We start from the raw sequence: 23,356 nt of genomic DNA, 5'->3' as shown, positions 1-23,356 counted from the left end.
ATTACATGGATTTATTGTGATGGTGTAGGTAGACTATTATACATGGATTTATTGTGATGGTGTAGGTAGACTATATTACATGGATTTATTGTGATGGTGTAGGTAGACTATATTACATGGATTTATTGTGAAGGTGTAGACTATATTACATGGATTTATTGTGATGGTGTAGGTAGACTATATTACATGGATTTATTGTGATGGTGTAGGTAGGCTATATTACATGGATTTATTGTGAAGGTGTAGACTATATTACATGGACTTATTGTGAAGTTGTAGGCTATATTACATGGATTTATTGTGATGGTGTAGGTAGACTATATTACATGGATTTATTGTGTTGGTGTAGGTAGACTATATTACATGGATTTATTGTGATGGTGTAGGTAGACTATATTACATGGATTTATTGTGAAGGTGTAGACTATATTACATGGATTTATTGTGATGGTGTAGGTAGACTATATTACATGGATTTATTGTGATGGTGTAGGTAGGCTATATTACATGGATTTATTGTGAAGGTGTAGACTATATTACATGGACTTATTGTGAAGGTGTAGGCTATATTACATGGATTTATTGTGATGGTGTAGACTATATTACATGGATTTATTGTGAAGGTGTAGACTATATTACATGGATTTATTGTGAAGGTGTAGGCTATATTTCATGGATTTATTGTGATGGTGTAGACTATATTACATGGATTTATTGTGATGGTGTAGGTAGACTATATTACATGGATTTATTGTGATGGTGTAGACTATATTACAATGGATTTATTGTGATGGTGTAGACTATATTACATGGATTTATTGTGGTGGTGTAGGTAGACTATATTACATGGATTTATTGTGATGGTGTAGGTACACTATATTACATGGATTTATTGTGAAGGTGTAGAATATATTACATGGATTTATTGTGATGGTGTAGACTATATTACATGGATTTATTGTGGTGGTGTAGGTAGACTATATTACATGGATTTATTGTGATGGTGTAGGTAGACTATATTACATGGATTTATTGTGATGGTGTAGGTAGACTATATTACATGGCGTTATTGTGAAGGTGTAGACTATATTACATGGATTTATTGTGATGGTGTAGACTATATTACAATGGATTTATTGTGATGGTGTAGGTAGACTATATTACATGGATTTATTGTGATGGTGTAGGTAGACTATATTACATGGATTTATTGTGATGGTGTAGGTAGACTATATTACATGGATTTATTGTGGTGGTATAGACTATATTACATGGATTTGTTGTGATGGTGTAGACTATATTACAATGGATTTATTGTGATGGTGTAGGTAGACTATATTACATGGATTTATTGTGATGGTGTAGGTAGACTATATTACATGGATTTATTGTGATGGTGTAGGTCGACTATATTACATGGATTGATTGTGATGGTGTAGGTAGACTATATTACATGGATTTATTGTGAAGGTGTAGACTATATTACATGGATTTATTGTGATGGTGTAGACTATATTACATGGATTTATTGTGATGGTGTAGGTAGACTATATTACATGGATTTATTGTGATGGTGTAGACTATATTACATGGAGTTATTGTGATGGTGTAGGTAGACTATATTACATGGATTTATTGTGATGGTGTAGACTATATTACATGGATTTATTGTGATGGTGTAGACTATATTACATGGATTTATTGTGATGGTGTAGGTAGACTATATTACATGGATTTATTGTGATGGTGTAGGTCGACTATATTACATGGATTTATTGTGATGGTGTAGACTATATTACATGGATTTATTGTGATGGTGTAGACTATAATACATGGATTTATTGTGATGGTGTAGACTATATTACATGGATTTATTGTGATGGTGTAGGTAGACTATATTACATGGATTTATTGTGATGGTGTAGGTCGACTATATTACATGGATTTATTGTGATGGTGTAGACTATATTACATGGATTTACTGTGAAGGTGTAGACTATATTACATGGATTTATTGTGAAGGTGTAGACTATATTACATGGATTTATTGTGAAGGTGTAGACTATATTACATGGATTTATTGTGATGGTGTAGGTAGACTATATTACATGGATTTATTGTGATGGTGTAGACTATATTAAATGGAGTTATTGTGATGGTGTAGGTAGACTATATTACATGGATTTATTGTGATGGTGTAGACTATATTACATGGATTTATTGTGATGGTGTAGACTATATTACATGGATTTATTGTGATGGTGTAGGTAGACTATATTACATGGATTTATTGTGATGGTGTAGGTCGACTATATTACATGGATTTATTGTGATGGTGTAGACCATATTACATGGATTTATTGTGATGGTGTAAGCTATAATACATGGATTTATTGTGATGGTGTAGACTATATTACATGGATTTATTGTGATGGTGTAGGTAGACTATATTACATGGATTTATTGTGATGGTGTAGGTCGACTATATTACATGGATTTATTGTGATGGTGTAGACTATATTACATGGATTTACTGTGAAGGTGTAGACTATATTACATGGATTTATTGTGAAGGTGTAGACTATATTACATGGATTTATTGTGAAGGTGTAGACTATATTACATGGATTTATTGTGATGGTGTAGACTATATTACATGGATTTATTGTGATGGTGTAGGTCTACTATATTACATGGATTTATTGTGAAGGTGTAGACTATATTACAATGGATTTATTGTGAAGGTGTAGACTATATTACATGGATTTATTGTGATGGTGTAGGCTATATTACATGGATGTATTGTGATGGTGTAGACTATATTACATGGATTTATTGTGATGGTGTAGGTAGACTATATTACATGGATTTATTGTGATGGTGTAGGTAGACTATATTACATGGATTTATTGTGATGGTGTAGGTAGACTATATTACATGGATTTATTGTGATGGTGTAGACTATATTACATGGATTTATTGTGATGATGTAGGTAGACTAAATTACATGGATTTATTGTGATGGTGTAGGTAGACTATATTACATGGATTTATTGTGATGGTGTAGACTATATTACATGGATTTATTGTGATGGTGTAGGTAGACTATATTACATGGATTTATTGTGATGGTGTAGGTAGACTATATTACATGGATTTATTGTGATGGTGTAGACTATATTACATGGATTTATTGTGATGGTGTAGACTATATTACATGGATTTATTGTGGTGGTGTAGACTATATTACATGGATTTATTGTGATGGTGTAGGTAGACTATATTACATGGATTTATTGTGATGGTGTAGACTATATTACATGGATTTATTGTGATGGTGTAGGTAGACTATATTACATGGATTTATTGTGATGGTGTAGGTAGACTATATTACATGGATTTATTGTGATGGTGTAGGTAGACTATATTACATGGATTTATTGTGATGGTGTAGGTAGACTATATTACATGGATTTATTGTGATGGTGTAGGCTATATTATATTGATTTATTGTGAAGGTGTAGACTATATTACATGGATTTAATGTGATGGTGTAGGTAGACTATATTACATGGATTTATTGTGATGGTGTAGGTAGACTATATTACATGGATTTATTGTGATGGTGTAGGCTATATTATATTGATTTATTGTGAAGGTGTAGACAATATTACATGGATTTATTGTGATGGTGTAGGTAGACTATATTACATGGATTTATTGTGATGGTGTAGGCTATATTATATTGATTTATTGTGAAGGTGTAGACTATATTACATGGATTTATTGTGATGGTGTAGACTATATTACATGGATTTATTGTGATGGTGTAGACTATATTACATGGATTTATTGTGATGGTGTAGACTATATTACATGGATTTATTGTGATGGTGTAGACTATATTACATGGATTTATTGTGATGGTGTAGACTATATTACATGGATTTATTGTGATGGTGTAGACTATATTACATGGATTTATTGTGAAGGTGTAGGTAGGCTATATTAAAATGTATTTATTGTGAAGGTGTAGGTAGACTATATTACGTGGATTTATTGTGATGGTGTAGGTAGACTATATTACATGGATTTATTGTGAAGGTGTAGGTAGACTATATTACATGGATTTATTGTGATGGTGTAGACTATATTACATGGATTTATTGTGATGGTCTAGACTATATTACATGGATTTATTGTGATGGTGTAGGCTATATTACATGGATTTATTGTGATGGTGTAGACTATATTACATGGATTTATTGTGATGGTGTAGACTATATTACATGGATTTATTGTGATGGTGTAGGTAGACTATATTACATGGATTTATTGTGATGGTGTAGGTAGACTATATTACATGGATTTATTGTGATGGTGTAGGTAGGCTATATTACATGGATTTATTGTGATGGTGTAGGTAGACTATATTACATGGATTTATTGTGAAGGTGTATGTAGACTATATTACATGGATTTATTGTGATGGTGTAGGTAGACTATATTACATGGATTTATTGTGAAGGTGTAGACTATATTACATGGATTTATTGTGATGGTGTAGACTATATTACATGGATTTATTGTGAAGGTGTAGACTATATTACATGGATTTATTGTGATGGTGTAGACTATATTACATGGATTTATTGTGATGGTGTAGGTAGACTATATTACATGGATTTATTGTGATGGTGTAGGTAGACTATATTACATGGATTTATTGTGATGGTGTAGACCACATATGTCAGAGTCAAGGCCCGCGGGCCACATCCGGCCCGCAAGAAGGTTTTTTACGGCCCCTGGGATGATCTTGATTTATTATTAGAACCGGCCCGCAGCAAGCCGGCAGCCCGCAGATCTTTTACACGCACCAATACTACATTTCCCACAATGCAAAGGTGACGCACCGAGCAGTAGGCTGCTTCATTTCAATATTTATTGGCACAGCAGTCGTCAGCATCACAGTAAAATTAACTTTCAGATACCCATCAAAAATGGCAAAACGGAAGGTGGATACTGAGAACCGGGGGTTTCAAACAAGGTGGGAGTCGGAGTATATGTTCACGAAGGTAGCTGGAAAACCTGTGTGTCTTCTGTGTGGAGAAAGTGTGGCGGTACTGAAAGAGTATAATCTGAGACGACATTATGAAACGAAACACGCGGACAAAAACAAGAATATGGACATGGAACAAAGGCTACAAAAGGCAGAGGAATTAAAACGAGGCCTCAAATCTCGACAGGCTCTGTTCAAAAAAGCCAAATCACAAGGCCAGGCTGCTGTCAAGGCCAGTTTTATTTTGGCAGAAGAGATCGCTAAATCAGCCCGGCCATTTACGGAGGGGGATTTCATCAAAAACTGCATGATTAAAGTTTGTGACGAAGTTTGCCCAGAAAAAAGGCAACTCTTTTTAAATGTGAGTCTGAGCAGAAACACCGTTGCCGAGAGAGTAGACCAGTTGTCCATCAATCTAAAAGAGCAGCTTGTGAAAAAGGGAAAAGATTTTATTGCATATTCCTTGGCTGTGGATGAGAGCACCGACATTTCTGACATTGCCCAGTTGTCAATTTTCATCCGCGGAGTGGACTCCAACCTAAGCGTGACAGAGGAGTTTTTGGCTTTACGTCCTATGCATGGCACAACTACGGGGCATGATTTGTATGAAGAGGTGTCAAGATGTGTAAATGAGATGGAGCTGCCTTGGGAAAAACTCGTGGGTTTGACAACCGACGGAGCACCTGCGATGTGTGGACACAGGAGCGGACTGGTGGCGAAGATACGGGAAAAGATGCAAGAGGAAAACGCGACAGGTGAGCTGACAGCTTATCATTGTATCATACACCAGGAAGCGTTGTGCGGTAAAGCCTTGAAAATGGAGCATGTAATGAGCATCATCACGCGCACAGTTAACTTTATCAGAGCCAAAGGTTTGAATCACCGCCAGTTCAAGGCATTTCTGACGGAGTTAGAAACGGAGCATGGTGATTTGCCTTATCACACAGAGGTGCGATGGCTAAGCCAGGGAAAGGTGCTTCAAAGATGTTTCGAGCTTCGTGAGGAGATTTGTCTGTTCTTGGACAGCAAAGGGAAAGACACAACACAACTCCGAGACGAAATGTTTCTGTGTGAAATGGCTTTTCTGTGTGACATTACGAGTCATCTGAATGCAATAAACTTGCAGCTGCAGGGTCGGGATCGTGTCATCTCTGATATGTACAGTACAGTGAAGGCATTTAAAACCAAACTGACTCTGTGGGAGACGCAGATGCGGAAAGAAAATTTGAGCCACTTTCCCAGCTGCCAGACCATGAAAGAGAAGCTCTCTACCAGTGCGTTCCCGAGCACACAGTTGGCTGATAAAATAGGTATGCTTGCCGCTGACTTTCGACGCCGATTTGCTGACTTTGAAGCACAAAAAAGCAGGTTGGAACTGCTCGGTAACCCATTTGCTGTTGACGTGGAAAGCTCACCACCAAACCTCCAAATGGAGTTGATTGACCTCCAATGCAATGATGCACTGAGGGCAAAATATGCGGCAGTGGGTGCTGCGGAGTTCGCCCGTTTCCTCCCCGGCACAATGCCCCAGCTGCGCATCCAGGCTGCTCAAACGTTGTCTATGTTTGGCAGCACATACCTGTGTGAACAACTGTTTTCTTTGATGAACCTGAACAAAACATCACACAGAAGTCGACTTACTGCTGAACACCTCCACTCAATTCTGAGGATTTCTTCAGCTCAGAGCCTTACCCCGAACATTGATGAACTTGTGGAAAAGATGGGACACCACCAAGTATCACCCTCAACCTCAAACAAGTGAACATTACTGTGCAATCACATATTTAGAGTTTTTACTCAGTTCAAGTTTAAAAGTTAAAATTTAATATTTGTTTTCACTGCATGTTACTTCTCCTTAAACAAAGTGTTGTTTTTGATTAATAGATTTTTGCACTTTATTTTTTTGTATTTCAATCCAATTATATTTTAAAAATATTTCAGTTGAGTGGATGATAGAAAATTGCTATTATTGTTTTTTCTTTGAAGTAAATTTAGCCCACTTTTGCTAAAATAGAAAATATAGTCTACTGATGGTGCCTTGAATACCGGTTTCTTTCATTTAATGTTCATGTTATGGGGATATTTATATAAAGGAAATTTGTCTTTTGTGTCTGTTGAAAATTAAAGATTACTGACAGAGCCATAAGAAAATATTGCTTTATTTATCTGATCATATTGTAATATATTTGTTAGGTTTTCAGTAGGTTCAATTAGGTTCACTAGACTATATGCGTCATTTAAAAATTTTTCAATGAACATTCGAACAGTCCGGCCCTCGTCTTGTAGCTGATTTTTTTATTTGGCCCTCCGTCCATTTGACTTTGACACCCCTGGTGTAGACTATATTACATGGATTTATTGTGATGGTGTAGACTATATTACATGGATTTATTGTGGTGGTGTAGACTATATTACATGGATTTATTGTGATGGTGTAGGTAGACTATATTACATGGATTTATTGTGATGGTGTAGACTATATTACTTGGATTTATTGTGATGGTGTAGGTAGACTATATTACATGGATTTATTGTGAATGTGTAGGTAGACTATATTACATGGATTTATTGTGATGGTGTAGGTAGACTATATTACATGGATTTATTGTGATGGTGTAGGTAGACTATATTACATGGATTTATTGTGATGGTGTAGGCTATATTATATTGATTTATTGTGAAGGTGTAGACTATATTACATGGATTTAATGTGATGGTGTAGGTAGACTATATTACATGGATTTATTGTGATGGTGTAGGTAGACTATATTACATGGATTTATTGTGATGGTGTAGGCTATATTATATTGATTTATTGTGAAGGTGTAGACAATATTACATGGATTTATTGTGATGGTGTAGGTAGACTATATTACATGGATTTATTGTGATGGTGTAGGCTATATTATATTGATTTATTGTGAAGGTGTAGACTATATTACATGGATTTATTGTGATGGTGTAGACTATATTACATGGATTTATTGTGATGGTGTAGACTATATTACATGGATTTATTGTGATGGTGTAGACTATATTACATGGATTTATTGTGATGGTGTAGACTATATTACATGGATTTATTGTGATGGTGTAGACTATATTACATGGATTTATTGTGATGGTGTAGACTATATTACATGGATTTATTGTGAAGGTGTAGGTAGGCTATATTAAAATGTATTTATTGTGAAGGTGTAGGTAGACTATATTACGTGGATTTATTGTGATGGTGTAGGTAGACTATATTACATGGATTTATTGTGAAGGTGTAGGTAGACTATATTACATGGATTTATTGTGATGGTGTAGACTATATTACATGGATTTATTGTGATGGTCTAGACTATATTACATGGATTTATTGTGATGGTGTAGGCTATATTACATGGATTTATTGTGATGGTGTAGACTATATTACATGGATTTATTGTGATGGTGTAGACTATATTACATGGATTTATTGTGATGGTGTAGGTAGACTATATTACATGGATTTATTGTGATGGTGTAGGTAGACTATATTACATGGATTTATTGTGATGGTGTAGGTAGACTATATTACATGGATGTATTGTGAAGGTGTAGACTATATTACATGGATTTATTGTGATGGTGTAGACTATATTACATGGATTTATTGTGATGGTGTAGACTATATTACATGGATTTATTGTGATGGTGTAGGTAGGCTATATTACATGGATTTATTGTGATGGTGTAGGCTATATTACATGGATTTATTGTGATGGTGTAGGTCGACTATATTACATGGATTTATTGTGATGGTGTAGGTAGACTATATTACATGGATTTATTGTGAAGGTGTATGTAGACTATATTACATGGATTTATTGTGATGGTGTAGGTAGACTATATTACATGGATTTATTGTGAAGGTGTAGACTATATTACATGGATTTATTGTGAAGGTGTAGGCTATATTACATGGATTTATTGTGAAGGTGTAGACTATATTACATGGATTTATTGTGATGGTGTAGACTATATTACATGGATTTATTGTGATGGTGTAGGTAGACTATATTACATGGATTTATTGTGATGGTGTAGGTAGACTATATTACATGGATTTATTGTGATGGTGTAGGTAGACTATATTACATGGATTTATTGTGATGGTGTAGGTAGACTATATTACATGGATTTATTGTGATGGTGTAGGTAGACTATATTACATGGATTTATTGTGATGGTGTAGGTAGACTATATTACATGGATTTATTGTGATGGTGTAGGTAGACTATATTACATGGATTTATTGTGATGGTGTAGGTAGACTATATTACATGGATTTATTGTGATGGTGTAGGTAGACTATATTACATGGATTTATTGTGATGGTGTAGGTAGACTATATTACATGGATGTATTGTGAAGGTGTAGACTATATTACATGGATTTATTGTGATGGTGTAGACTATATTACATGGATTTATTGTGATGGTGTAGACTATATTACATGGATTTATTGTGATGGTGTAGGCTATATTACATGGATTTATTGTGATGGTGTAGGTCGACTATATTACATGGATTTATTGTGATGGTGTAGACTATATTACATGGATTTATTGTGATGGTGTAGGTAGACTATATTACATGGATTTATTGTGATGGTGTAGACTATATTACATGGATTTATTGTGATGGTGTAGGTAGACTATATTACATGGATTTATTGTGATGGTGTAGACTATATTACATGGATTCATTGTGATGGTGTAGACTATATTACATGGATTTATTGTGATGGTGTAGGTAGACTATATTACATGGATTTATTGTGATGGTGTAGACTATATTACATGGATTTATTGTGATGGTGTAGGTAGACTATATTACATGGATTTATTGTGATGGTGTAGGTAGACTATATTACATGGATTTATTGTGATGGTGTAGACTATATTACATGGATTTATTGTGATGGTGTAGGTAGACTATATTACATGGATTTATTGTGATGGTGTAGGTAGACTATATTACATGGATTTATTGTGATGGTGTAGGTAGACTATATTACATGGATTTATTGTGATGGTGTAGACTATATTACAATGGATTTATTGTGAAGGTGTAGACTATATTACATGGATTTATTGTGAAGGTGTAGACTATATTACATGGATTTATTGTGATGGTGTAGACTATATTACATGGATTTATTGTGATGGTGTAGGTAGACTATATTACATGGATTTATTGTGATGGTGTAGACTATATTACATGGATTTATTGTGAAGGTGTAGACTATATTACATGGATTTATTGTGATGGTGTAGACTATATTACATGGATTTATTGTGATGGTGTAGACTATATTACATGGATTTATTGTGACGGTGTAGGCTATATTACATGGATTTATTGTGATGATGTAGGCTATATTACATGGATTTATTGTGATGGTGTAGGTAGACTATATTACATGGATTTATTAAGTGTAGATGTTCCTAAGGTCTGCATCAGCTTGTAGGCTGTGTGTGGAAGCCAGGAGATGCTAAACGTGTTTATGCTAATTAAAGGTCAAATACTACGAGACCAGCAGTTATTTGCACGACTATCATCTGCTGACTAAATGTCATGACCGCCACAGCTCTATAGTCATTCAGAGGGTGAATTGGCAAGACAGCAGATTTAACTGCCTTTGAACTGCAAAAACTGCTGAGTTTTTCACGCTCAACAGTTTCCTGTGTGTATCAAGAATGGTCCACCACCCAAAGGACATCCAGCCAATTTAACACAACTATGGGAAGCATTGGAGTCAACATGGGACCAGCATCCCTGTGGAACACTTTCGAACACCTTGTAGAGTCCATGCCCCCTGACAGATTAAAGACTAAAGTGTAATATCCACCTCAGTCCTCCAGTTTGTTATTATCTAGTTACATTCCTTTACATTTGGTAATATTATAAAGTTTGCAATAATAAATGTGCAGTGTCCCAAATGGCACCCTATTCCCTATGTAGTGCACTACTTTAGGTCAGGACTCTATGGCACCCTATTCCCTATGTAGTGCACTACTTTAGACCAGGGCCCTATGGCACCCTATTCCCTATGTAGTGCACTACTTTAGGCCAGGTCCCTAAGGCACCCTATTCCCTATGTAGTGCACTACTTTAGGTCAGGACTCTATGGCACCCTATTCTCTATGTAGTGCACTACTTTAGACTAGGGCTCTATGGCACCTTATTTCCTATGTAGTGCACTACTTTGGTCATAAGGAGTGCATTACATAGCTAATGGGTGGCCATTTCAGACACACGCACTGTATACCTCTCCTACTGTATACCTCTCCTACTGTATACCTCTCCATACCTCTCCTACTGTATACCCCTCCTACTGTATACCCCTCCTACTGTATACCCCTCCTACTGTAAACCTCTCCATACCTCTCCTACTGTATACCTCTCCATACCTCTCCTACTGTATACCTCTCGTACTGTAAACCTCTCCATACCTCTCCTACTGTATACCTCTCCTACTGTATACCTCTCCTACTGTATACCTCTCCTACTGTATACCCCTCCTACTGTATACCTCTCCTACTGTATACCTCTCCTACTGTATACCTCCTACTGTATACCTCTCCATACCTCTCCTACTGTATACCTCTCCATACCTCTCCTACTGTATACCTCTCCTACTGTATACCCCTCCTACTGTATACCTCTCCTACTGTATACCTCTCCTACTGTATACCCCTCCTACTGTATACCTCTCCTACTGTATACCCCTCCTACTGTATACCTCTCCATACCTCTCCTACTGTATACCCCTCCTACTGTATACCTCTCCTACTGTATACCTCTCCTACTGTAAACCTCTCCATACCTCTCCTACTGTATACCCCTCCTACTGTATACCCCTCCTACTGTATACATCTCCTACTGTATACCTCTCCTACTGTATACCTCTCCTACTGTATACCCCTCCTACTGTATACCTCTCCTACTGTATACCCCTCCTACTGTATACCTCTCCATACCTCTCCTACTGTATACCTCTCCATACCTCTCCTACTGTATACCCCTCCTACTGTATACCCCTCCTACTGTATACCTCTCCTACTGTATACCTCTCCTACTGTAAACCTCTCCATACCTCTCCTACTGTATACCCCTCCTACTGTATACCTCTCCATACCTCTCCTATTGTATACCTCTCCATACCTCTCCTACTGTATACCTCTCCTACTGTATACATCTCCTACTGTATACCTCTCCTACTGTATACCTCTCCATACCTCTCCTACTGTATACCTCTCCATACCTCTTCTACTGTATACCTCTCCTACTGTATACCTCTTCTACTGTATACCTCTCCTACTGTATACCTCTCCATACCTCTCCTACTGTATATCCCTCCTACTGTATACCTCTCCATACCTCTTCTACTGTATACCTCTTCTACTGTATACCTCTCCTACTGTGTACCTCTCCTACTGTATACCTCTTCTACTGTATACCTCTCCTACTGTATACCTCTCCATACCTCTCCTTCTGTATACCTCTCCTACTGTATACCTCTCCTACTGTAAACCTCTCCATACCTCTCATACTGTATACCTCTCCATACCTCTCCTACTGTATATCTCTCCTACTGTATACCTCTCCTACTGTATACCTCTCCTACTGTATACCTCTCCATACCTCTCCTACTGTATACCTCTCCTACTGTATACCTCTCCTACTGTATACCTCTTCATACCTCTCCTACTGTATACCTCTCCATACCTCTCCTACTGTACTCCTACCTGAAGAAGCCGCAGGCTGGTCATTGGTTTAGAAGATGTGGTATTTGAAACGAGGGAAAGGAGATGTGATGGAACAGACTGAGTTAATAGCAGGGTGGTCTTGGCTCTGGCACCCTTCTCTTCCTCTCTTTATCGCTCTCCTTCACCTTTATCTCTCTCTCCCTCCCTCTCTCTCCCTCCCTCTCTCTACATGTCTCTCTCTCCCTCCCTCTCTCTACATGTCTCTCTCTCCCTCCCTCTCTCTACGTGTCTCTCTCTCCCTCCCTCTCTCTACATGTCTCTCTCTCCCTCCCTCTCTCTACATGTCTCTCTCTCCCTCCCTCTCTCTACATGTCTCTCTCCCTCCCTCTCTCTACATGTCTCTCTCTCCCACCCTCTCTCTATGTGTCTCTCTCTCCCTCCCTCTCTCTACATGTCTCTCTCTCCCTCCCTCTCTCTACATGTCTCTCTCTCCCTCCCTCTCTCTACATGTCTCTCTCTCCCACCCTCTCTTCATGTCTCTCTCTCCCTCCCTATCTCCATGTCTCTCCCTCTCTCTACATGTCTCTCTCTCTCTCCATGTCTCTCTCTCTCTCCCTCTCTCTCTCTTCATGTCTCTCTCTCTCCCTCCCTCTCTCCATGTCTCTCCCTCTCTCTACATGTCTCTCCCTCTCTCCATGTCTCTCTCTCTCTCCCTCCCTCTCTCCATGTCTCTCCCTCTCTCCATGTCTCTCTCTCTCCCTCCCTCTCTCCATGTCTCTCTCTCCCTCCCTCTCTCCATGTCTCTCCCTCTCTCCATGTCTCTCTCTCTCCCTCCCTCTCTTCATGTCTCTCCCTCTTTACCCAACTTTCCTTATTTTCACCCCTTGCCCTCCCATGCCATGTCTATCTCTTCATGTCTCTCTCTACATGTCTCTCTCTCTCCCTCTCTACATGTCTCTCTCTCTCCATGTCTCTCTCTCTCTCCCTCCCTCTCCATGTCTCTCTCTCTCCCTCCATCTCTCTCCATTTCTCTCTCTCTCCTTCCCTCTCTCTACATCTCTCTCTCTCTCTCTCTCTCTCCCTCCCTCTCTCCATTTATCTCTGTGCTCGGTATGTGTCTATTCTGGGAGTCTCACGGTGTCAGCGAATCGCCTATCTATCGCAGATGATGGTTTTTGCAGCTGAGCTGCGGGTTGGCAGGGCTGCCCCCCAAACCTCTCTCACACCCACCCAGTCCCCCAAGGATTTTTAAAGAGGGACATAATGTTGATGGGACAGAACAAGTGTGACATGTCTTTCTCTCGCTCTCTCTCTCTCAGCATCTACTGAGATTAGTTGAACATACCAGGCAGAGGGGGGAGGAGGGCAAGGGGGGGGGGGGGATGATGGTGGTGATGATGATGGTGGTGATGAAGGCTCCTCATTTGTCACAGTCAGTAGAGGATTGGTCACCCCTCAGAGCCTGGTTCCTCCCTACCCAGTACAGCCAGTAGAGGACTGGTCACCCCTCAGAGCCTGGTTCCTCTCTACCCAGTACAGCCAGTAGAGGACTGGTCACCCCTCAGAGCCTGGTTCCTCTCTACCCAGTACAGCCAGTAGAGGACTGGTCACCCCTCAGAGCCTGGTTCCTCTCTACCCAGAACAGTTGAGGGTTTTAGGCTGGGTTTCTGTACAAGCACTTGAGAACTGCTGATGTAGAAAGAGCTTTATAAAATACATTTTATTGATTGATTGATTGATTGATTGTTCGATTGTTTGTTTGATCAATCAATCAAATGTATTTATAAAGCCCTTCGTACATCAGCTGATATCTCAAAGTGCTGTACCCAGCCTAAAATCCCAAACAGCAAGCAATGCAGGTGTAGAAGCACGGTGGCTAGGAAAAACTCCCTAGAAAGGCCAGAACCTAGGAAGAAACCTAGAGAGGAACCAGGCTATGTGGGGTGGCCAGTCCTCTTCTGGCTGTACCGGGTGGAGATTATAACAGAACATGGCCAAGATGTTCAAATGTTCATAGATGACCAGCAGGGTCAAATAATAATAATCACAGTGGTTGTCGAGGGTGCAACAGGTCAGCACCTCAAGAGTAAATGTCAGTTGGCTTTTCATAGCCGATCATTCAGAGGTCGAGACAGCAGGTGCGGTAGAGAGAGAGAGAGAGAGAGAGAGAGAGAGAGAGAGAGAGAGTTGAAAACAGCAGGTCTGGGACAGGTAGCACGTCCGGTGAACAGGTCAGGATTCCATAGCCGCAGACAGAACAGTTGAAACTGGAGCAGCAGCACGATTAGGTGGACTGGGGACATCAAGGAGTCATCATGCCAGGTAGTCCTGAGGCATGATCCTAGGGCTCAGGTCCTCCGGGAGGGAGAGGGAGGGAGAGAGAATTAGAGGGAGCATACTTCAACTCACACAGGACACTGGATAATTACACCAGATATAACAGACTGAACTCTAGCCCCCCGACACATGGAGACTGTATTGACGGTTGTATTGATTGATTGACAGGACCCTCCCATGGCGGTGACACTGGGACTGAGGATGGAAGAGATGATCTTTAACCTGGCAGACACACACCTGTTCTTCAATGACTTAGAGGTAGGTACACACACCTGTTCCTCAACCACTTAGAGGTAGGTACACACACCTGTTCTTCAACCACTTAGAGGTAGGTACACACACCTGTTCTTTAATGACTTAGAGGTAGGTACACACACCTGTTCTTTAATGACTTAGAGGTAGGTACACACACCTGTTCTTTAATGACTTAGAGGTAGGTACACACACCTGTTCTTCAACCACTTAGAGGTAGGTACACACACCTGTTCTTCAATGACTTAGAGGTAGGTGAGCTCAGCAACACACACACACACACACACTGTATAGATACAGCTACTGATCTGGGATCAGATCCCCACTGACAGTGTAATCTAATGCATTGTGATTTTAAAAAGGTCGAACTGATCCTAGATCAGCATTCCTCCTCCTCTGAGAGGTTGTGATACGTGTGTAGCTCCTTCATGTGTAGACACTGCCCCCTAGTGACACAAACTAAAGACTTAAACTTGTCTGTGTCTGTGTCTGTCTGTCTGTCTGTCTGTGTGTGTTTCTGTCTGTGTGTGTTTCTGTCTGTGTCTGTGTCTGCCTGTCTGTCTGTGTGTGTTTCTGTCTGTGTGTGTTTCTGTGTGTGTTTCTGTCTGTCTGTCTGTGTGTGTTTCTGTTTCTGTGTGTTTCTGTTTCTGTGTGTGCTTCTGTGTGTGTTTCTGTGTGTGTTTCTGTCTGTCTGTCTGTGTGTGTTTCTGTTTCTGTGTGTTTCTGTCTGTGTTTCTGTCTGTCTGTCTGTGTGTGTTTCTGTCTGTCTGTCTGTGTGTGTTTCTGTTTCTGTGTGTTTCTGTCTGTGTTTCTGTCTGTCTGTCTGTGTGTGTTTCTGTCTGTCTGTCTGTGTGTGTTTCTGTTTCTGTGTGTTTCTGTCTGTCTGTCTGTGTGTGTTTCTGTCTGTCTGTCTGTGTGTGTTTCTGTCTGTCTGTCTGTCTGTGTGTTTCTGTCTGTGTGTGTTTCTGTGTGTGTGTGTTTCTGTCTGTGTGTGTGGGTGGGTGTTCAGGAGTGTGATCAGGTCCATATTGATGATGTGTCATCGGACGACAACGGACAGGACCTGAGGTGAGCGTTCAACATCCCTACGTTTTCTTCTTCACAGTTAAATGAGGAGTTCAGGATGTGAACAACTTGAGATCAGACGGTTCCTCGCTCTGAGAACCGTCTGTGGGTCAGGAGAAACTGGAATCAATGGGATGCTTTTCTTTAAGCAGCCACTACAAACGTCACCTAACATCAAGTTGTAAACATCCTCAACTACTCATTTAAGCCTACATCATACCAGAGGAGGCTGGTGAGGGGAGGACGGCTCATAATAATGTCCGGAACAGAGCGAATGGAATGCCATTCTAGTAATTCCCGAGTGGCGCAGCGGTCTAAGGCACTGCATCACTACAGTCCCTGGTTCAATTCCAGGCTGTATCAAATCTGGCCCGTGATTGGGAGTCCCATAAAGCGGAGCACAATTGGCGTCGTCCTGGGTTTGGCGGTCATTGTAAATACGAATTTGTTCTTAAATGACTTGCCTAGTTAAAAAAAATGTTTTTAAATTAAATTCCTCTCCTGCCATTACCACGAGCCCGTCCTCCCAAATTAAGGTGCCACCAACCTCCTGTGGTACGTAGACAATGCAAGAACTACAAGTAACTACGCAAATGTCCATCCTGCGTAGTTGCGTAACAAAAAAAAACTGCTGATGTTTGCAATTATAAACTCAACAACAAGCACGCAGGATCGACAGCAAAATCAGGCTTAAATCATTTGAGTCAACCATTAGGAATGTTCTGTGACATATTGTTCTGTTGAGAGCAGAATTCATAGACAGTACTTACCATTTTTATAATAAAACACATCATTGTTATTATTATTGACAGTACTTACCATTTTTATAATAAAACACATCATTGTTATTATTATAGACAGTACTTACCATTTTTATAATAAAACACATCATTGTTATTATTATTGACAGTACTTACCATTTTTATAATAAAACACATCATTGTTATTATTATTGACAGTTTTTATAATAAATTATTATTATTATTATCATTATTGACAGTTTTTATAATAAAACATTATTATTATTATTATTATTGACAGTTTTTATAATAAAACATTATTATTATTATTATTATTGACAGTTTTTATAATAAAACATTATTATTATTATCATTATTGACAGTTTTTATAATAAAACATTATTATTATTATCATTATTGACAGTTTTTATAATAAAACATTATTATTATTATCATTATTGACAGTTTTTATAATAAAACATTATTATTATTATCATTATTGACAGTTTTTATAATAAAACATTATTATTATTATCATTATTGACAGTTTTTATAATAAAACATTATTATTATTATCATTATTGACAGTTTTTATAATAAAACATTATTATTATTATTATTATTGACAGTACTTACAGTTTTGCAACTGATGGCTTCCATGCAGCAGCGACCAGCGCGAGTCTGTGCCTGGCGACGGGCGTCCGCGGAGGGGTGGACTGGATGAGGAAACTAGCCTTCCGCTACAGAAGAGTCAAAGAGATGTATAGCACATACAAAAACAATGTGGGGGGTAAGCCAATCGGAGAAGAGTATACTGGAGAGGAGCCAATCAGAGAGCTCTTTTTTAGGCAGGGGGTGGGATAAATATATAGGTTTTTTTTTTTTTAACTGTCAACTGATATGTATAGTGTGTACATTTTAATCCACTAAGAAACATTTAGTATTGTCCTGTACTTTACTTTAGTACTTTAGTACTTTACTTTAGTACTTTACTTTAGTACTTTAGCACTTTAGTACTTTACTTTAGTACTTTAGTACTTTACTTTAGTACTTTAGTACTTTAGTACTTTACTTTAGTACTTTAGTACTTTAGTACTTTACTTTAGTACTTTACTTTAGCACTTTAGTACTTTACTTTAGTACTTTAGTACTTTACTTTAGTACTTTAGTAATTTACTTTAGTACTTTAGTACTTTACTTTAGTACTTTAGTACTTTAGTACTTTACTTTAGTACTTTAGTACTTTAGTACTTTACTTTAGTACTTTAGTACTTTACTTTAGTACTTTAGTACTTTAGTACTTTAGTACTTTCCTTTAGTACTTTAGCACTTTAGTACTTTACTTTAGTACTTTACTTTAGTACTTTAGTACTTTACTTTAGTACTTTAGTACTTTAGTACTTTACTTTAGTACTTTAGTACTTTACTTTAGTACTTTACTTTAGCACTTTAGTACTTTACTTTAGTACTTTAGTACTTTACTTTAGTACTTTAGTACTTTAGTACTTTACTTTAGTACTTTAGTACTTTACTTTAGTACTTTAGTACTTTACTACTTTACTTTAGTACTTTAGTACTTTAGTACTTTAGTACTTTAGTACTTTACATTAGTACTTTAGTACTTTAGTACTTTAGTACTTTACTTTAGTACTTTAGTACTTTAGTACTTTACTTTAGTACTTTAGTACTTTATTTTAGTACTTTAGTACTTTAGTACTTTACTTTAGTACTTTAGTACTTTACTTTAGTACTTTACTTTAGTACTTTAGTACAGGACAATACTAAATGTTTCTTAGTGGATTAAAAGACAATGTTCCTGTGTTCATGAAGACAGCGTTCACTGTAAAAACAAAATGGCATATGTCGGCTCAATTGGAAAAACCTTTGATATGGCGCATTGTGGACAAAGTGTGGTCAGATTAAATCCTGCCCCTAATGTTGTTTATTGTTGTTGTTTATTGTTGATGTTGTTTATTGTTGACAGGCCTGTTGGGCCCGGCTAAGAGGGATGCGTGGTTACAACTGAGAGCTGAAGTAGAGGCTTTAACAGACTCCTGGCTCACCAACGCACTCAAGTCCCTGTCAATCATCAGCTCCAGGTGCCCCGCCCCCTCCACCCACACTGGACACGCCTCCCACCCCGCACACTAAATGGCTGCTTACACAATGAGTCGGTCTCTGACATAAACATGAACTTGACAAATAAAACAGAGATCAGAGCTAATTTTATGTAATGAAACAGTCAATACTGATACTAATTATCTGTCTTTCTCTCTTCTCGCCTCTCTCTCTCTCTCTCTGTCTCTCTCCCTCTCTTCCTCTCTCTCTGTTTCTCACCCTCTCTCTCTCTCTGCCTCTCTCCCCCACCCTCCCGCTTCCTTTCTCTCTGTTTATCACCCTCTCTCCCTCCATCTCTCTCGTCCGTTCTCTCTCTTCCTCCCTCTCTCTCCCTCCATCTCTCCCTCTTCCTCCTCGCTCTCCCTTCCTCCCTCCCTCTCTTTTCCTCCCTCCCTCCCTCTCTTGCTCTCTCTCTCTCTCTCTGCCTCCCTCTCTCTCTCTCCCTGTCTCTCCCTCTCACTCTCTCCTTGTCTCTCTCTCTCTCTCTCTGTCTCTCTGTCTCTCTCTCTCTCTCCCTGTCTCTCTCTCTCTATCTCTCTCTCTTTCTCTCTCCCATCTCTCTCTCTGTCTCTCTCTCTCTCTGTCTATCTCTCTCTCTGTCTATCTCTCTCTCTTTCTCTCTCCCATCTCTCTCTCTCTCTCTCTCTCTCTCTCTCTCTCTCTCTCTCTCTCTCTCTCTCTCTCTCTCTCTCTCTCTGTGTCCAGGAGTAACTGTGTAAATGTGTTGGTAACAACAACCCAGCTGATACCAGCAGTGGCTAAAGTTCTGTTGTATAGTTTAGGATCTGCCTTCCCTATTGAGAACATATACAGTGCAACGAAAATAGGTAAGGACCACACACACACACACACACACAGACACACACACACACACACACAGACACACACACACACACACACACACACACACACACACACACACACACACATACACATACACATACACATACACATACACATACACACACACATACACACACACACACAGACACAGACACAGACACAGACACAGACACAGACACACACACACACACACACACACACACACACACACACACACACACACACACAGACAGACAGACAGACACACACACAGACACACACACACACACACACACACACACACAGACACACACACACACAGACACACACACACACACACACAGACACACACACACACACAGACACACACACACACACACAGACACACACACACAGACACACAGACACACACACACACACACACACACACACACACACACACACACACACACACACACACACACACACACAGACACACAGACACACACAGACACACACACACACACACACACACACACACACACACACAGACACACACACACACACACAGACACAGACACACACACACAGACACAGACACACACACACAGACACACACACACACACACACACACAGACACACACACACACACACACACACACAGACACACACAGACACACACAGACACACACAGACACACACACACACACACACACACACACACACACACACAGACACACACACACACACAGACACACACACACACACACACACAATTGGTATTTAAGTTTACTTCCTGAACGGGAAATGGAATTAACCTCAAGCGGAACTAAACCCAAATTGACCAGGGATCTGACCTCTGTATGAGGCTATATGGACCCCTATGAGCTCTGGTCTAAAGTAGTGCACTGCATAGGGAATAGGGTGCCATTTGGGAGACAGGCATTGGCCTGGGAGGGGAGGGTTGTTATGATGACATTGTTTATGTGAAGCATCTCCGTGGCGACCAGGTGTGTTGTCAGGAACTATCAGGGCCAATCCATTTCTTTCTCTTGTGTTTTTTTTTTTTAAATGGAAAATACAACAACCAATGTGTGTTTACAGATGGCTATATCAGTGTGTGTGTGTGTTTGTTCTCTCTCCCCGTCTCCTCTCATTCCACTCCTCCATCCTTGATCTACAGAAATGTCTCATCCTCTCTCTTTGTTAGAAAAACATTTGTGTTTAAGCTTTTAGTCCCAAGTGGCATCCTATTCCCTATATAGTGCACTACTGTTGACCAGGGCTCTATGGTACCCTATTCCCTTCATAGTGCACTACTGTTGACCAGGGCTCTATGGTACCCTATTCCCTTCATAGTGCACTACTGTTGACCAGGGCTCTATGGCACCCTATTCCCTTCATAGTGCACTACTGTTGACCAGGGCTCTATGGCACCCTATTCCCTTCATAGTGCACTACTGTTGACCAGAGGGCCCCGTAAAACACACCCATAGGGCTCTGGTCAAAAGCTAGTGCACTACGATTAGGGTGCCACTAGGTACACATCCTTTGTTGTTGTCTCCAGGCAAAGAGAGCTGTTTTGAGAGAATAGTCTCCCGCTTCGGCAATAACATTACCTATGTTGTGGTTGGCGACGGGCGGGACGAGGAGCATGCAGCCAGCCAGGTAACCTCACCCTGACCCCTCTCTCTCTCTCCTGACCTCTAACCCTTGACCCCCCCCCCCCCCACCCCCCTTTGTTTATATTGCAGGCAAAGAGGGTTGCTTTGAGCGCATAATGCAGAGGTATGGCAGGAAGGTAGTCTATGTTGTAGTAGGAGATGGTGTGGAGGAGGAGCAGGCAGCCAAAAAGGTAAACAATGCGGAGGTGACCTTTTGAAAACCTCGCCGTGACCCTGTAGAGTGTGTTGTGGTGTGAGAGCTTCGGAGTGGTGGAGTGGTGGACAAGCCTGCCTTCCTGCAGTAGTAACTTTTAGTAACCTTTAGAGGGGGGTTTTGGTTTGGGGTTTTGGTGAGCTCTGGGGTGAAATTTCCCCTAGGTACAGATCTAAAATAATCTTCCCCCCCTCCCCCAATTCTAACCGTACCCATTAGTGGGGGGGGGGGGGGATTCAAAAATGGACCAAAGATCAGGGTCAAGGGGCAACTTCACCCTACTCCTATGGTGTTTGTGTGAGCTCTGAGTGGTGTACAAGCCTGTCTTTCTTTGCAGTAGTGGATGTAGTAGAGTTTATGGTTTTTGGTTTGGGGGGCTTTCTTCTCCTTACTGTCGCTTTGTGTTCTGTTTGGGTTTGTTCCTTTGTTATTTCCATGAAACAAAATTAGACTCTGGTTCTTGAGACCGTACCTAAACCGGGCGGAGCACCACCATCGTGCGCAAATTGATTTTGTCCCCCCCCCCCCCCACACACCAAACGCGATCACGACACGCAGGTTGAAATATCAAAGCAAACTCTGAACCAATTATATTAATTTGGGGACAGGCCGAAAAGAATTAAACATTTATGGCAATTTAGCTAGTTAGCTTGCTGTTCGTAGCTAATTTGTCCTGGGATATAAACATTGAGTTGTTATTTTACCTGAAATGCACAAGGTTCTCTACTCCGACAATTAATCCACACATAAAACGGCCAACCGAATCGTTTCTAGTCATCTCTCCTCCTTCCAGGCTTTTTCTTCTTTAGACTTTATATGGTGATTGGCAACTACACTTTCATAGTATTACCACGACGACCGGCAAAACAGTTCATCTTTCATCTATCTGCTTCTATAAACCAATGAGGAGATGGGAGAGGCAGGACTTGCAGCGCGATCTGCGTCAGAAATAGAACTGACTTCTATTTTAGCCCTTGGCAACGCAGACGCTCGTTGGCCAGCGCGAGCAGTGTGGGTGCAATAATTGAATAACGTGTATGTTTAAATTGATTTAGCATCTTAGACCGAATGATGAAATGAAAGTAGACTCTGGTCCCTTAGACCGACTGATTGGGATTATAAAACTCAATCACAATAATTGATTACAGACACAATAATAATAATGATAGAAATTAATTAATAAGTATTATATACAGTGGTTCTACAGGTCAGTGGTTCTAAGGGCCAGTGGTTCTGTAGGTCAGTGGTTCTGTAGGTCAGTGGTTCTGAAGGTCAGTGGTTCTGCAGGTCAGTGGTTCTAAGGGCCAGTGGTTCTAAAGGCCAGTGGTTCTGTAGGTCAGTGGTTCTACAGGCCAGTGGTTCT

At 39.7% G+C, this 23,356-nt stretch overlaps 1 protein-coding gene across 1 annotated transcript in view; it reads left to right on the top strand.

The window, feature by feature from the left end:
* LOC139407436 (eyes absent homolog 4-like) overlaps positions 1-23,356 on the top strand; it is a 192,317-nt gene that overhangs the window by 164,153 nt on the left and 4,808 nt on the right. Inside the window, exons 14-19 of the mRNA XM_071151222.1 lie at positions 15,307-15,396; positions 16,400-16,458; positions 17,825-17,985; positions 19,180-19,294; positions 20,019-20,140; positions 21,683-21,783. Coding sequence (XP_071007323.1) covers positions 15,307-15,396; positions 16,400-16,458; positions 17,825-17,985; positions 19,180-19,294; positions 20,019-20,140; positions 21,683-21,783 — 648 coding nt within the window. The remainder of the gene's footprint in view (positions 1-15,306; positions 15,397-16,399; positions 16,459-17,824; positions 17,986-19,179; positions 19,295-20,018; positions 20,141-21,682; positions 21,784-23,356) is intronic.

This window comes from Oncorhynchus clarkii, chromosome 4 (assembly GCF_045791955.1).
Source record: "Oncorhynchus clarkii lewisi isolate Uvic-CL-2024 chromosome 4, UVic_Ocla_1.0, whole genome shotgun sequence".
NCBI classification, from domain to species: domain Eukaryota; kingdom Metazoa; phylum Chordata; class Actinopteri; order Salmoniformes; family Salmonidae; genus Oncorhynchus; species Oncorhynchus clarkii.
The sequence above is the reverse complement of the archived record's forward strand: the minus strand, read 5'-3'. Positions and strand labels throughout refer to the sequence as shown.